The sequence below is a fragment of the Orycteropus afer genome, unplaced genomic scaffold (genome assembly GCF_000298275.1).
Source record: "Orycteropus afer afer isolate SDZICR_OR568_19922 unplaced genomic scaffold, OryAfe1.0 scaffold00012, whole genome shotgun sequence".
In the NCBI taxonomy this organism is placed as follows: Eukaryota; Metazoa; Chordata; class Mammalia; order Tubulidentata; family Orycteropodidae; genus Orycteropus; species Orycteropus afer.
In genome coordinates this window covers 13,916,833-13,934,463 of record NW_006921599.1, presented here as the reverse complement: position 1 = coordinate 13,934,463, position 17,631 = coordinate 13,916,833, and the positions used below count along the sequence as shown (strand labels likewise).

Genomic DNA, 17,631 nt, shown 5'->3' with positions numbered 1-17,631 from the left:
CTAAGCTGGTCAAATATTCACTTTTTTAGACTACATTTCATTTAGGCAGTTAACCCCTAGCCCACACTCACTACTCACTAACTCATTCCTAAGCCCAAGGCAGATCTCCCAATAAGGAGATGCCAGACAGTCAAGGGAAACATGAGGCCTATTAAGAAAGTCACAACTAGAGAAAGGAGATGTATTTTTTTTTTTTACTGAATTCACATAAAATGGCTTATTAGAATATGTCATTTGCTTGGTTGTAGGACATGTCTGACTCCAAGACCCCAATACTTTCGTAACTGTAGCTTAAGTGACTTGAGGTTGCCTCACTTTTGCTCTTCTTCCTTTTCAGCTGCTCTCCTTGCAGGTCAGACGGTTCAAGTACAGCAGAGCTCACAGATTTAAGTCCTTTGGCAAATGGAAAGTCAGCCCCACCCAGTTCCACTAAATCTGACCGATGACCTGGGGGCAAGAGTCGGTCACTTAGTAGTCTTTTTCTTATTTCTTCTTCTTTAGTCTAAAAAGCAATATAAAAGAATGAAAGACAGCCTGAAGAACTTCACACAAATTCTCATTACTATTCCTGGTCATTACCATTTATAGGTTCTCTCTTTTATTATTCAGTCATTTAACAAACATGTGTTGAGTAATTAACTGTTGAAGAAGACAGATATGGTCTGTACCTCATGGTGCTTGCAGTTTAATCCTTCCTGAGAGACCCAGAAGACAGACAGGATATGGAGGCTCTCAGCCCAAAGCTATGAAGGCTGAGTTCTGGCAGAATGCCTGACGGAGAGATCCTGTGTACACACAGGCTGCAGGAGTTATTTGGGGGTCGTCAGTGCCTCTTCTTAACCCACCACCCCCTCCTCTACTGACAACTGAAGTTTCCCTTTTTTAATATGAAGAAAACTCCATACCTCACTTAATTCTGAGAATGAATTATGTCTTGCCTACTGCAATCGGATTTTATTTCAATGCTGTCTTGGCGTAGTTTTGAGGCCCTGTGTGGAAGCTGGTCCATTCCCCTTCTTGAGCACCTGATTATTCTCCAGCCACTCCTCTTACCAGGTTCTCACATCCTGGGCTAATATGCACCCATCCTAATTTCCCTGGAAGGAGCTCTGGTGGCACTGTGGTTAAGGCATTGGGCTGCTAACCAGAAGGGAGGAGGTTCCAACCCACCAGCTGCTCCATGGGGGGCAGGGAGGGATGACAGGAGGCAATCTATGTCCACAAAGATTTACAGCCTTGGAATCCTGATGGGGGGATCACTATGAGTTGGAATCTACAGCAGTGGGTTTTGGTTAATTGCTCTGGGCCAGGTACGCAACAACTAAGGACAACCCCTGTGGTAGACTGCATTGTGTACCCTAAAAATGTGTGTGGTAAATCCTAACCTCTAAGCCTGTGGTTATAATCCCATGTAGGAATGTGATTTCTTTTTCATGCTAATGAGGCAGGATTTGTGTAGGGTATGTCTTAAATCAATGTCTTTTGAGATATGCAAAGAGCAGATTGAACAAGCAATCAAGCAAGCAGAGAAGGGGGAAGATCCATGCCAGGCCACATGAAGATCACCAAGGTGCCAAGAAACAAAAGCTGAAAAGAAACAAGGACCTTCTTCCAGAGTAGACAGAGAGAACCATCCCCTAGAGATGACACAGTGAATTTGGGCTTCAAGCTTCTTAAACTCTGAGAAAATAAATTTCTATTTGTTAAAGCCATCCACTTACGGTATTTGTTATAGCAGCCCTAGACAACTAAGACAGCCCTTGTGCCCTCTGAGCTGCAGAATTATTTAAAATGCCCAACCCCTAGGAAGCCCATGGAACCCAGCTAACTCCACCTTGCTTGCTATTTTTAAGCCCTCACCTACAATTCCTGCTTGTTTTTGCCTTGTCCCCGGGTGCAACCCCCTGTGTGGCCCTGTGTCATGACATGCTATGCTTCCATTCTCTAGAACCTATGAGTAATAAACCTGGTTACTTTTCATGGCCTTCTTGACTTCTATGTCCCATGTCACACTGACTTACCATCCTATGAGTTTCTTAGCAGTCATTTAAGCTATATGGATGAAATATTAATTCAACCACCCTCCAAATATTGTTTATGCAACAAAAAAAACAAACTCACTGCCATTGAGTCAATTCCAACTCATAGTGACCCCCCACTGGGTTTCTAAGACTGTAAATCTTTACAGAAGCAGACTGCCTCATCTTTCTTTCACAGAGCAGCTGGTGAATTTGAACTACTGACTTTTTGGTTAGCAGCCAAATGCCTTAACCACTACCCAACCAGAGCTCCTCTATGCAACACAAAGAGAGTTAAAAAAATAAATAAATGAACATCTAAGCATACTGCATAACAAGTCTGCTGCTGTTGTTAGCTGCCCTTGAGGCAGCCCAGACTCATGGCAACCCCCTGCACAATGAAGCAAAATACTACCAGGTCTTGCACCAACCCCATGATGGGTTGTGGATTGGACCATCCATTGTGAGCTATAATGTTTTCACTGCAAATTACCAGGCCTTTCTTCCTATTCTGTCTTAGTCCGGAAGCTCTGCTGAAACCTGTTTATCATCATTACAACACACAAGACTCCACTGTCAGATGAGTGGGGGCTGTGCATAAGGTGCACTGGCTAGAAGTCAGAACTAGACCTCCTGCATGAAAGGCGAGAGTTCTACCACCAGACTGTCAATGCCTCATGATAGAAGGCATACAGATCATTAAAACACTTCATACAAATCTATGCAATTTGTCCTGAATCTGATGATGTGACTCATCTTAGGAAGCAACAAGTACTCGCCAGCTGTGGTATGAGGAAGAGCTTGAGTACCTTCCCGCGCTCCTCCACTGCCTGCATCTTCTCATCTATGTCCTTCATGGAGAAGTCTTTCATTTCCCTTTTGATCTTAAGTTTTTTCAGTCTGGCTGGTGGCTTTCTCAGTGGCATCTCAGTGGTGTTCACCTGGAGGAAAACACTTATTAACATGAAGAAACAAACATTCATTAGCAGAGGAGAAAGAGAGAAAGGATAGAATAAACACAGCTTAAAATGTAAATCTTCAACATCTAAGCTTCGGATGGCAGATTAAAAAAATATATATCACAATATGAAAGCTGGAAATGACAGAATTAATGCCTAGAGATAAAATCTATTCAATGCGTAGAAACAAACAGGCTATAACAGAAAAGGTGTCAATAATGCAAAATTGTTCTGGAACTGCCTGAAGAGGACTCATAAGAAGAAGATAATTTTGAGGATGAGCATAAGATGGAAAAAGGTCATGAATGAGCACTGGATTTGTAGTTCAAGGCCATAACTTAATTGGATGACTGACTATCCCAAACGAAAAGCCAAACTCACTGCCGCGGAGTCAACTTGACTCACAGTGACCCCACCTTGGGTTTCTGAGGCAGTTTCTCTGCAGAAGTAGATTGCTCAATCTTCCTTCTGAGGAGTGGCTGGTGGGTTTGAACCGCCAGTTCTGGTGAGCAGTCAAATGCGTTAGGCACTACGCCATCAGCAGAGTTGCTGCTCAGTAATATACTCCATAAACTATATAGATATTTCTATATAGTTATTTCTTCCATATATAGATATTTGTATAGATTTGTATATAGAGAGATAATATTCCATAAACTACAAATTACTTTCATTTAGGATCAAGTTGAGATTTTACAACATTTGGTCTCACAGAGGGGAGAGAGAATTAATGATTACTGAGCAGCAACTCTGCTGGCAGTACTGTTGATACATTACAAATTTTTCATGACCAAAAAAAAAAAAAAATTCCCTTGTCATATGATTGTCTGCCTTTTAAATAGCCCAAAGTAGTAATAGTGACTTTATGGTTAAAATTTCAAATTACAAAAAAAGTAAAATTGTTGTAAAGCATATATGAAGAAATTTTTAATTTATATGTTTTTCTTTAAAAATTGTTTCATAATATACATTTGTTGTGAAAAATTAAAGTGATAAACAATCTCTCTTAATCTTCTAATAAGCTCTGGTAGTGCAGTGGTTAAAGCATTGGGCTGCTAGCCAAAGGGTGGGCAGTTCAAACCCAACAGCTGCTCTGTGGGAGAAAGATAAAGCAGTTTACTTCTGCAAATATCACAGCCTTGGAAACCCTATGGGGCAGTTCTACTCTTTCCTATAGGGTCGCTATGAGTGGAGATTGACTCGATGGCAGTGGGGTAGTGGAATATTCTGTTTAATCACCTGACCTCCAACCTCACTCCTCACCATGAATGTTTATTAAGAGTTTGGTGTTTTTCTAGACATCTCTCTCTATATATATACATGTAACAGATGTACAAATACATCTGTATTGTTAAACAAAACATAAATGGGCTTATACCATATACACTGCTCTGCTATTTGCTTTTTTAATTTAATTTAATATGGACATCTTTCTAGGTCAGGATGTATAGATTTATTACAACTGGGGGAAAAATTTAATGAGCTTCAAAGTTTGACTACTAGACAAATGGAATATTATTCCAGATAATTTTTCGAAAGATTTTTTTTTTCCAGACAAAGGAATTATTGCTATTCATTCTAATTTTTTTTTAAAAAAACTGTCTGTTCAGATGATAATGCTGTAAGTACTGAGAAAACAAACCAAAGAGACAAAGGCAGGCAGTGAAGCATAGTAGAAATAGGCACCAGGTTTGGATTTAAGATAGACCTGGTTTGGATTCTGGCTTAGCCATGGTGTGACTTTGCATGAGTCCTTAAACTCTGTTGGCGCTAGTTTTCTCATTTGTAGCACAGGTTTAATAATACTTACTTCATAGGATTCCTAAAAAAAAAGATAGAGATGCACAGAGAGGTATATAGTAGCCACTCAATAAATGGTACCTACTTTTCAGTTAATCAAAATCCCAAAATAAAAAACAGTTATAGTCATTTCTGACTCATGGTGACTCCCTATCTGTCAGAGTAGAACTGTTGCATGGCCATTTAAATCTCAGTAGAACATTTTCAAATATAGTGAAAAAACTTCACTTAAATATCTATTTAGCTTCTAATTAAAAAAAAAAAAAACTTAAAAATCTATACCAAACCAAAACCAAACCCATTGCTGTGGAGTCAGATCTGACTCATGGCAACCCCTCCTTGGGTTTCTGAGGTGGTATCACTACAGAAATAGATTGCCCAACCTTCCTTCTGAGGAGTGGCTAGTGGGTTTGAACCACCAGCCTTCTGGTTAGCAGTCACATGCCTTAGGCACTACTACCAGAGCTCCCTTAAAATCTATAGAAATTGCCAATTCAACTTTTTTAAGAATACTATCAGGGGACTGCCAAGCCCAAAGATACTGAGATAAGATGTAGGTCTTGTTCCTAGCCAACCTAACTTTGTGCAGTCCTCCAAGCTTTCCTAATTAATGCTTGACCTACAGCTGAACCTACCTTGGTTAAGTTCCCTGACTGGAGTATTGTGTGTACAATGGCCACAGGCCAAAGCGTTCCACAAGAGATTTGTTTAGTCCTGTCCTGTCATTTTTAGACCTCCTGGGGAAGGTCACTTTGAGCATTAACTGGCATTATTCAGTCTTAACCCATTTGACTCCCTCCTCCTTAAAAAACATCCCATGAGTTTCAATAAACAATGTTGGAGGCTCTGATGCAAGGTGAGCAAACTCCCTAACTATAGTAAAGGTTACTAAGCACAGAAATCACACGGAGCAGGGAGGAAACTTTGACCAGAGACAAGAGGCATCAATAGAGGCTTCACAGAGCCTGAGGAGAGGAGATCCAGGGAGTGCTAAGAGGCTGGGAGAAAGGTATTTGGGATAAGACACATATAACTTGAGGAGCTCTGATGGCACTGTGGTTAAAGCTTTGGGCTGCTGACCAAAAGGTCCATGGTTTAACCTACTAGCCACTCTGTGGGAGAAAGATGAAGCAATCTGCTTCCTACAAGGTATACAGCATTGGAAACCCTATGGGGGCACTTCTACTCTGTCCTGTAGACTCGCTATTGAGTTGGAATTGACTTGATGGTAGTGGGTTTAAACTTGCTAATGGAGTCCCTGATTTGGGGTCAATTTGGAGGCACCTTGGAAGAAAGGCCTGGCAATCTACTTCTGAACAATCAGCCACTGAAAACCCTATTCTACTCTGACACATAGGGTTACCATGATTCAGAATTGACTTGATGGTAACTGGTTAAACTGAATAATACCTATGTGCATAAAGAAAAATCAATTATATCTCTCCAGAGATCTACAGCAATCTGTACACATATTTACATATATAAGTACAATCAAAACACATGTATAGCATAGCCATTTAAATCACAGTAGAATTTTTTAAAATATACTGAAAAATTCAATCAAGAATCTGGTATATCCCTGAGTGGCACAAATAGTTAAGCACTTGACTAGTAGCTGAAAGATTGGTGGTTTGAACCCACCCCCAAGCATCTTGGAAGGGAGACCTGGCTATCTGCTTCTGAAAACTCATGGGCTTGAAAACCCTATGAGAGTACAGTTCTAGTGTGCACACATGGGGTTGCCATAAGTTGTAATTGATTTGATGGCAACTAAAAACAAACTATCATTTTAACTTTCTGAGTATGATGAAATCAGTGAGCATGAATATGCTTGAGAGCTGGCTATCCAAAGGGTACTATGGCATTGCTGTAGTCCTTGCCAGCCGTCAAATAGTAAAAGTTAAGACAAAAGGGGGTGGGGCCCTTGTGGTGGACACAGATACTCCTATGGACCTCTGGAGATGGATGCAGAGGGGAGCCCCCTGAATCAGAGGATGGATGGAGGACTTTCACTTTTCAGCATCCATCATCACGTCACCCTAAGTGATAACTTGAATGAAAGATAACAATAGGGCTAAGAAGGTGAGAGATCACGTCCATAATTCCCTTATATTTAAGTATCCTACAGGCCTACATAGGAGGAGACCTGGTGGTACAGTGGTTAACATCTTGGCTGCTAACTAAAACATTGTCCAGCAGGAGAAAGACTTGGCAATCTGCCTCTGCAAAGATTACAACCTAGGAAACCCTATGGGGCAGTTCTACTCTGTCATACGGGGTCGTTATGAGTCAAAATCAACTCAATGACACCCAACAACAACAACAACAACTACGTAACCCAGGGGAAAAAAAAAAAAAAAAAACATTGCTATTGAGTTGATTCCAATTCATGGTGACTACATGTGCTTCTCACATGCATATGAGGCGATTGCATGTGAGAGCTGGACAATGAATAAGGAAGACCAAAGAAGAGTTGATGCTTTTGAGTTGTGGTGCTGGTGAAGAATGCTGAAAGTACCGTGGACTGCAAAAAGAACTAACAGATCTGTCCTGGGGGAAGTGCAGCCAGAATGCTCCTTGGAAGCAAGAATGGCCAGACTTCGTCTCACCTATTTTGGTCATGTCAGAAGGGACCATTCCCTGGAGAAGGATGTCATGCTTGGTGGGGTGGAGGGTCGACGAAAGAGAGGGAGGCCTTCAACGAGATGGATTGACATGGTGGCTGCGATGATGGGCTCAAGTATAGCAGGGATTGTGGGGCTGGCGCGGGATCGGGCAGTGTTTCGTTCTGCTGTGCATGGGGTCACTATGAGTCGGAAACGACTCAACGGCACTTAACAACAACAACACATGTGCTTCAGAGTAGAACTGTGCTCAACAGGGTATTCAAGGCTGTGACCTTTTGGAAGTAGCTTCCCGGGCCCTTCTTCCATGGTGCAGCTGTTGTTGTTGTTCTTAAGTGTCGTCGAGTCATCTCCAACTCATAGCAACCCTATGCACGGCAGAATGAAACACTGCCCAGTCTTGTGCCAGCCTCACGATCCTTGCTGTACCTGAGCCGGTTGTTGCAGCAACTGTGTCTATCAATCTCAGTGCAGCTAGGTGGACTCAAACTGCCAATCTTTCAGTTAGTAGCTGAGAGCAAACCATTTGAAAAAGTCTTATTATTTGTTTAAGTATTCTCACATTTATTGTTCTATTTGTTCCCATACCGTTAAATTTTTTATAGCAATGAAGAGGCAGTGTTTACATGTCAGAAGGAATTAATCACATTTAGTTATGATTAAAATTAATATCCTTTTTGACCATCAATCACTCTTTTGTTTCCCTTGATGCTCTGTTTGGTTCAGTGAACTACTTGGTAAGGCTCCCACTAGCTTACCGGTGGAAGTATGTAAATATGAGGTGCATATGGCCCACCAAGAGGATTGGATATCTTGCTAGTAATGTAAATAAGGTGCATGGCACCCTTATAGGGGTGAGACCATGGAAATAAGGTTTATAGAAATCTGACATGAAGAATGGTCAATTCTGCCATCTTGCTAGGTTTAAAATGAGTCCTCCCAGAGGTGGAAAGGGGGATTTCCAACAAGACAGAGAAGAGGCAGGAGTGGAGTGCATCCTTGGACCAGAGATCCCTGTGAAGAGAGATGGCAGCAGTACCAGGGGTAGAACTGAGAGACCAGCACGAGACAGAGTAAGGGGTTTGCCAACCCATGGGGCATGAAAGCTGAGTGCCCTTGGGCAGGAGGCTTGCTGGTGGAGTGGGGTGCACCTAGGTGCACCTATTAACAGAGCTGAAAGAGCTTTGTAACACTTGCCCAAGCAGGGCAGAGGCCAGGCAGAAGGCCAAGGGCCAAAGAGAGGCGTGGCTTAGGGCACAGCAGAGAGGAGAATGTCCTGATTGAAGAATTCTATCCTGAGTGTTCTGATACTGAACCGTAACCTGTTACTTCCCAAAGAAACACCACAATCATGAGTATTGTCTGTGAGTTCTGTGTGGCCATTACAATGAATTATCAAACCCAACAGAGAAGTAGTGAGTGCCGTGGAAGGGATGGGTGGTGTCAGAATAGGTAAAAAGGTTGGAGGGGGGCAGCATGTCTGACATCCTCTTCATAGTAATCAGCTTTGGGCTGTTGCTATTGATCCTTCTCTTTCCTCCTTGGGAAGCTAGGGGAAGTCAGAGGACACCACCTCCATGTCCTTTTCACACTTGGATGTTTTTTCTTAGCTAATTTTATCCTGCCTTTTTTCTTCTTAAATTGATATTAAATATTAGATAATTAAAGATGTTGTTATTAGGTACCATCAACTTGGCTCGACTCATAGTGACCCTTTGCACAACAGAACGAAACACTGCCCCATCATGTCCCAGCCTCACAATCTTTGCTGTATCCGAGCCTATTGTTCCAGCTACTGTGTCAATCCATCTTGTTGAGGTTCTTCCCCTTTGTCGCTGACTCTCTCCACTTCACCAAGCATATCCTTCTCCAGGGAATGGTCCCTTCTGTTAACATGACCAAAGTAGGTGAGACAAAGTCTGACCATTCTCGCTTCCAAGGAGCATTCCAACTACACTTCTTCCAGGACAGATTTGTTAGTTCTTCTGACAGTTCATGGTATTTTCAATATTCTTCACCAACACCACAACTCAAAAGCATCAACTCTTCTTCAGTCTTCCTTATTCATTGTGATGCTTTCACATGCATATGAGGCTTGGGTTAGGCCTACCATTGGTCTGCAAAGAGACTTCTTTGCTCTTCAGCACTTTCAAGAGGTCTTTTACAGCAGATTTGCCCAGTACAATACAACATCTGATTTCTTGACTACTTCTGCCTTTGGTGTTGATTGCGGATCCAAGTAATATGAAATCTTTGACAATTTCAATCTTTTCTCCATTTATCATGATGCTGCTTATTGGGCCAGTTGTGAAGATTTTCATTTTCTTTATGTTGAGGTATAATGCATACTGTAGACTGTAGTCTTTAACCTTCATCAGTAAGTGCTTCAAGTCATTTTTCATTTTAGCAAGCAAGGTTGTATTGTCTGCACATCTCAGGTTGTTAATGAGTCTCCTACCAATCTTTATGCTGCATTCTTCATATAGTTCACCTTCTCAGATTATTTTGTTCAGTATACAGATTGAATAAGTGTGATGAAAGGATACAACTCTGACACACACCCTTCCTGATTTTAAACTATGGAATATCTCCTTGTTCTGTTCAAATGACAGACAGCTTGTTGGTCTATGTGTAGGTTCCTAATGAGCACAATTAAGTGTTCTGGAATTTACATTCTTCTCAGTGTTATCCTTAATTTGTTATGACCCACACAGTTGAATGCTTTTTCATAGTCAATAAAACACAAGTAAACATCTTTCTGGTAATCTTTGCTTTTAGCCAAGATCCATCTGACATCAGCAATGATATCTCATGTTCCATATCCTCTTCTGAATCCAGCTTGCATTTCTGGAAGTTCCCTATCTATATACAGCTGCAACAGTTTTTGAATTATCTTCAGCAAAATTTTACTTGTGTGTGATACTAATGATATATTTTTTTGATGATTTCCACATTTTGTGGGATCACCTTTCTTTGGAATGGGTACAAATATGAATCTCTTCCAGTCAGTTGACCAGGTGGCTGTCTTCCAAATTATTTGGCATAGATGAGTAAGTACCTCCAGCGTGGCATCTGTTTATTGAAACATATCAATGGGTATCCATCAATTCCTGGAGCCTTGTTAGTCATCAGTTCTTTCAGTGGAGCTTCAACTTCTTCCTTCAATACCATTGGTTCTTGATCATATGCTACCTCCCAAAGTAGTTGAACACTGACCAATTCTTTTTAGTACAGTGACTCTGTGTATTCCTTTCATCTTCTTTTGATGTTTCCTACATCATTTAATATTTTGCCCATAGAATCTTTTAATACTGCAACTCAAGGCTTGAATTTTTTTCTTCTGTTCTTTCAGCTTGAGAAATGCCAAGCATGTTCTTCCCTTTGGTTTTCTAATTCCAGGTCTTTGCACATTTCATTATAATAATTGACTTTGTCTTCTCAAGCTGCTCTTTGCAATCTTTTCAGTTCCTTTATCTTGTCATTTCTTCCATTTGCTTTAGCTACTCTTCATTCAAGGGCAAGCTTCAGAGTCTCTTCTGACACCCGTTTTGGTCTTTTCTTCATTTCCTGTCTTTTAAATGACCTTTCAGTCTCTTTGTGTATGATGTTCTTGATGTCTTCTCACAATTCCTCTGGTTTTCAGTAATTGGTGTTCAATGCATCAAATCTATTCTTCCGATGGTCTCTAAATTCAGGTGGGATATAATCAAGGCTATATAATAGCTCTTGTGGACTTGTTTAATTGTCCTCAGCTTCAATTTGAACTTGCATAGGAGCAACTGATGGTCTGTTCGACAGTCAGCCCTTGGCCTGTTTTGGCTGAAGATATTGAGCTTCTCCATTACCTCTTCCCACACATATAGTCGATCTGATTCCTATGTATTGCATCTGGCGAGGTACATGTGTAGCTGCCATGTATGTTGTTGAATATATGTATTTGCATCCAGAACTTTCATACACTGCTGGTGGGACTGTAAAATGATACAATCACTATGGAAGGCAGTATAGTGATTCCTTAAAAACTTGGAATTAGAAATACTATTTGACCCAGCCATTCCATTACTAGGTATATATCCTAAAGAAGTGAGAGCCAGGATAAGAACAGATACATGCACATTCATGTTCATTGTAGAACTCACTATTCACAATAGCAAAAAGATGGAAACAACCTAGGTGCCCATCAACAAAAGAATGGATAATCAAACTATGGTACATACACACAATGGAATACTATACAACCCTGAAGAATAACAAAATTTGCAAAACACTGCATATGTGGATGAACATGGAGGACATTATGCTGAGTGAAGTAAGTCAATCACAGAAGCACAAATACTGTATTAGTTCATTATTGTAAAAAGTCAAGGAAAGGTTTACACATGGAATGAAACTTTCTTTGTTGGTTACCAGGGGTGGGAGGCAAGAGGAGGGAGAGAACATTACTAGATAGGTAGACACAAGTATGGATTTGGGTGAAGGGAAGGGCCATGTACCAAATGTGAGTGGTCAACACAGTGGCACTGAAGAGGAGGAAGACATAGAGAGATACATTGGAGATACAGACAACAAAGATGAACTCTCTTGCACATATAGTACTGCATTGTCAATGTTGGCCAACATTGATCTACAGGTGGATAGTTGGGTGGAAAGGCTGAATCATCAGGTATGTCTAGGCAGGGGGGAGTGGGTCCATAACCACATATAGGGTTGGCAGATGATGTTTCTACAAGCATATTTGTATGTTCTGTAAGAATGTCCAGGTATATAGTAGAGCAGACAAGGGATAAGGTTGTAGTGACTTCTTGGCCACAGCTAGCTACCTGGAAGCAGCAAGTAATTAGATCTGTGGGCTCGGGACAATGGTCCCAGGGGACATCAAGGTCAATTGGCATCACATGCTATACAAAAACTTTGTTCCACAACCTACTTTTGTGAGTAGCAACTAGGATCTTAAAGGCTCACAAGTGGCCATCTAGATGCAATGATGTGTCTCTCCTCATCCACAGCAGAGAAGAATGAAGAAAACCAAAGATGCATGAAAACAATTAGTCCAAGGGACTGGTAGATGATGCAATCCTCAGCCTATATGCCCATGAGACCAGAAGAACTAGATGGTGCCCAGCTACCACTGTCAGCCACTTGGGGGTGAGGAATCTGTGTAGGTGATCCTAGATAAAGTAGGAGAATAATTTGGAACAAAACTCAGAATTATTTAAAACAAAAACAAAAACAAAACACGTTTGCTCATCTGATAGAGACTGGTGAAACCCCTGAGACTATAGCCCTTAGGTGCTCTTGAGGTCTGGAATTGGACTCACTCCTGTGGCTTACAGCCAAATAAAAGACTGGCATATGGGCTGAACATTTACATCAGGTAGATATACTCTGTGTATGCACAGGGAGATGGGGGGCAGGAGTGCATGGGAGGAAAGGACACAGGGAAGAGGTAACTATGTGGAGGAAGTGAGAACAGAGCTGTTACATTGTGGGAAATTGCAGTCAATGTCATGAGACAAAATGTGTATGAACTGCTGTATGGAGAATGAATTTGCTCTGTAAACTTTCACACAAATCACAATAAAATTTTTTTTTGAGAAATGTATTTCCATTCAACTTGGCATCCAAATGTATTGGATCCAATCTGGCATCTAAAGTGGCAAAGACGAAGTAAAGCTATCTCTATTTGCAGATGACATGATGCTATACATAGAAAAGCCCAAGAAACTTAGCAAAAAAATTACTGGAACTAATAGAAAGTTTCAGCCAAGTGGCAGGATACAACGTCAACATACAAAAATCAGTTGGATTCCTCTACATCAACAAAGAGGCCTCTGAAAAGGTAATAAGGAAAATAATACCACTTACAATAGCTACTAAAAAGATAAAATACTTAGGAATAAATCTTATCAGGGACACAAAAAATCTATAGAAAGAAAATTACCAAACACTACTACAAGAAACTACAAGGGATCTACATAAATGGAAGAGAATGCCTTGTTCATGGATAGGAAGACAGGATATTGTGAAAATGACAATACTGCTCAAAGCAATCTACACATTCAATGCAATCCCAATCTAGATCCCATCAACATTTTTTAAGGACACGGAAAAACTAGTCACTAATTTCATATGGAAAGGAAAGAGGCCCTGGATAAGCAAAGCACTGCTGAAGAAAAAAAATAAAGGCCTCCACTCCCAGATATCAAAACCTATTGTACAGCCACAGTAGTCAAAACAGCGTGGTATTGGTATAATGATAGAGAGATAGACCAATGGAACAGAATCGAAAACTCAGAAATAGACCCATCCATCAATGGACAGCTGGTCTTTGACAAAGGCCCAAACCCATTAAATGGGGGGAGACATAGCTTTTTTAACAAATGGTGCTAGCAAAAATGGATATCCTTTTGTAGAAAAATGAAACAAGATCCATATCTTACCCCACACACAAAAACGAACTCAAGTTGGATCAAAGACTAAACTATGAAACCCAAAACTATAAATCTCATCAAAGATAAGATAGGAGCAAATCTAGGGGCCCTAATTTATGTCATAAATAGACTGTCAAGCATAACCCAACATGTGCAGTCCACAGAAAAGAATGGCTGGGAGCTTTTAAAAGTTAAATTCTTATGTGCATCTAAAGGCTTCTCCAAAAAAGGTAAAAAGAGAACCTACAGATTGGGAAAGAGTATTTGACTATGACATGTTTGACAAGGGACTCATCTCCAAAATGTATTGAAAACTGCAACACCTCAACACCAAAAAGACAAACAACACAATTCAAAAATGGGCAAAGGAAATGAGCGGACACTTCACTAAAGAGTATATACAGGTAACCAACAAACACATGAGGAAATGCTCACCATCATTACCCATTGTTGTTGTTGTTGTTATGTGCTGTTGAGTTGGCCCCAACTCATAGAGACCCCTCCTTGGGTTTCCGAGGCAGTATCACTATGGAAACAGATTGCTCAACCTTCCTTCCGAGGAGTGGCTGGTGGGTTTGAACCGCCAGCCTTCTGGTTAGCAATCAAGTGCCTTAGGCACTATGCTACCAGAGCTCAAAACAACAACGAGATACCATCTTACCCCAGCAACAACAGCAAAGTTCAACAAGACAGAAAATAACAAATTCTGGCAAGGCTGCAGAGAGTTTAGAACTCTCATACACTGCTGATGAGACTGCAAAATGCTACAACCATTGTGGAAAATCGTATGGCATTTCCTTAAAAAACTGAAAATAGAAATACCATTTGATCCAGCAATTCAGTTACTAGGAATATATCCTAAAGAGATGAGAGGCAGAACACGAACAGGCATAGGCACACCCATATTCATTGCAGCACAATTCTCTATAGCAAAAAAATGGAATCAAACAAAATGCCCATCAACAGAGGTATGAATAATCAAACTAGGATACATTCACACAATGGAATACTATGCAACATTTAAGAACAATGAAGAAAACAGGAATCATCTTGCAACATGGATGAATTTAGAGGACATTATGCTGAGTGAAATAAGTCAATCACAAAAGGACAAATATTGTATGACCTCACTATTGTAAAAAGTCAAGGAAAGTTTATTTAGGGAAAGAAACTCACTTTGTTGGTTACTGGGGATGGGAGGGAAGGAGAGGGAAAACTCAGACTATTTGGGGGTCACATGTTGATTTGGGTGAGGGGAGGAATAGTACGGAAAGAATCTGTGACCAGTTTGGTGACATTGGGGAAAGGAAAGACACTGAAACATACATAAAAGATATAGACAACAGAGGTAAACACTATTATAGGCACAACACAAAAAACAAAAAAGAAAAGTGTATTTGCAACAAAAAGACTGTTGGTCTTGCAAAATTCTATCATGTGATCTCCGACAACATTTCTATTACCAAGGCCATATTTTCCAACTACTGATGATTCTTCTTTGTTTCCAACTTTCGCATTCCAATCTCTAGTAATAATCAATATACCTTGCTTGCATGTTTGGTCAATTTCAGACTGCAGAACTTGGTAAAAATCTTCAGTGTCCTTGCCTTTGGCTTTAGTGGTTGGTGTGTGAATTTGAATAATAATAATATTCACTGGTCTTCCTTGTAGGCTTATGGATATTATCCTATCACTGATAGCATTGTACTTCAAGATAGATCTTGAAGTATTCTTTGTGACAATAATGCAATGCCATTCCTCTTCAAGCTGTCATTCCCAGCATAGTAGATCATATGATTGTCTGATCCCAAATGGTCAAAGCCAGTCCTTTTCAACTCACTAATGCCTAGGATATCGATCTTTATGTGTTCTATTTCATTTTTGACAATTTCCAATTTTTCTAGATTCATACTTCATATATTCTATGTTCCAATTATTAATGCATGTTTGCAGCTGTTTCTTCCCATTTTGAGTCATGCCCCATCAGCAAATGGAGATCCTGAAAGTTTTACTCCATCCATATCATTAAGGTTGACTCTACTTTCAGGAGGCAGCTCTTACCCAGTCGTATTTTGACTGTCTTCCAACCTGAGGTGGTCATCTTCTCACATTCTATCAGATGAAGTTTCAGGGCTATTCATAAAGTTTTCCAATAATATATCAGACAGTGTTTCACTGCTATTCATAAGGTTATCACTGGCCAATTCTCTGAGAAGTGAATGGCCCCTCCCTTCTTCTGAGTCTCTTAGTCCAGAAGTTCTGCTGAAACCTGTCCACCATGTGTGACCCTGCTGGTACGTGAAATACCAGTGACATAGCCTCCAGCCTCACGGCAACACACATGCCACCATAGTACGACAAACTGACAGACAAGTGGTGGTAATTAAAGACAGACCAAAAAAAAACCAAACTCATTGTTGTCCAGTAGGTTCTGACTCAGAGCGACCCCCTATTGAGTTTCCAAGGCAATATCTGTACGGAATAGGTTGCCCAGTCTTCCTTCTGAGGAGTGGCTGATGGGTTTGAACTATCAGCCTTCTGGTTAGCAGTCAAATGCTGTAGGCACTACACCACCAGAGCTCCTAATTAAAGATAGTAGCTGTATAATAATATTTCCATTCTTAATGTGGGCCTCTCTCAGGACTTCAGTACTTATTCTCATCTTTTTAAATTGGCCTCATAACTCTTCCCAGGATATGTGGTGTTAGGCACAAATATGTTCTCAGCTACCCCAGAATTGAAAGAGGCTTTTACCTGGATCACTGAACAATTATGTCTCTCTTCATGTACATGCTCTTACTAGATATACATAGTCTCTATTTCTGAAGTGGTACGTTTTCAGGAATATTTTAGAATTCTCTTTCACACTGAATGAAGGATTACATTCTCAAAAGCTTTAAACTATTCCAGCCTTGTAATGAATTGGTGGCTTTGTGCACGTGCTTGTTGAAACTTCATAGGAGTGATTCAGTAGTCCAGTGGGAGTTTTCAAAAGCATTAATGCTGGGTCCCACCCCTAGGCATTAGGTTGTTCTTAGCTGACACCAAATCAGCTAAGACTATTATGATCCATAGGGTTCTTATTGGCTGATTTTCAGAAGTTGATTGCCAGGCCTTTCTTCCTAGTCTGTCTTAGTCTGGAAGCTCTGCTGAAACCTGTTTAGCATCATAGCAACAGGCAAGCCTCCACTGACAGACAGGTGGTGGTTGTGAAGTGAGGTGCACTGGCTTACTACTAGCTGAAAGAATGGTGGTTTGAACCCACCCAGAGGCAACTGGAAGACAGGCTGGGCAATCTGCTTCTGAAAAGTCACAGCCTTATGAACTCTTATGAACAGGGGTTCATTGGTTGCTTGACTTGATGGCAACCAACAACAACAACATTCTCTGGCATGGGGACGAGCTGGGGCCTGGGCACAGGCATTTTTGAAGTTCCTGGATTTCTGAAGTTGATTCGAATGTGCAGTCAAGTGAAGGACCACTGGATTAAGCAAGAAAATGCAGAGCTGTGTTGCTTCTCCAGCCTGTTATATACCTAGTATATGTTGGGACACCCTGACCCAACAACACTAAAGCAAAAAAAAAAAAAAAAATTTCCAATCCACTGTTTCTCTGGATGTGGAACAGAGCAGGGTCATAGTCTGAAACAGCAACAAGAACCACCAGACATTTTGGGGATGTGGCTCAGACTGGGAAGCACAGGCTTCAGTGAATGTGGCAGGAGACACAACTGCTTCCAGCAGTAACCAATTCTCCATTTATTGAGCAATATTTGAGGCTGGAGAAAAACTTCCAATAT

General features: G+C 40.8%; 1 protein-coding gene across 1 annotated transcript in view; it reads right to left on the bottom strand.

The window, feature by feature from the left end:
• Positions 1–220: 220 nt before the first annotated feature.
• Positions 221–17,631, bottom strand: part of STMND1 (stathmin domain containing 1) — an 86,413-nt gene continuing 69,002 nt past the window's right edge. Inside the window, exons 4-5 of the mRNA XM_007952305.1 lie at positions 2,828–2,959; positions 221–502 (exon numbers count right to left, since the gene is read on the bottom strand). Of these exons, the coding sequence (XP_007950496.1) occupies positions 221–502; positions 2,828–2,959 (414 nt within the window). The remainder of the gene's footprint in view (positions 503–2,827; positions 2,960–17,631) is intronic.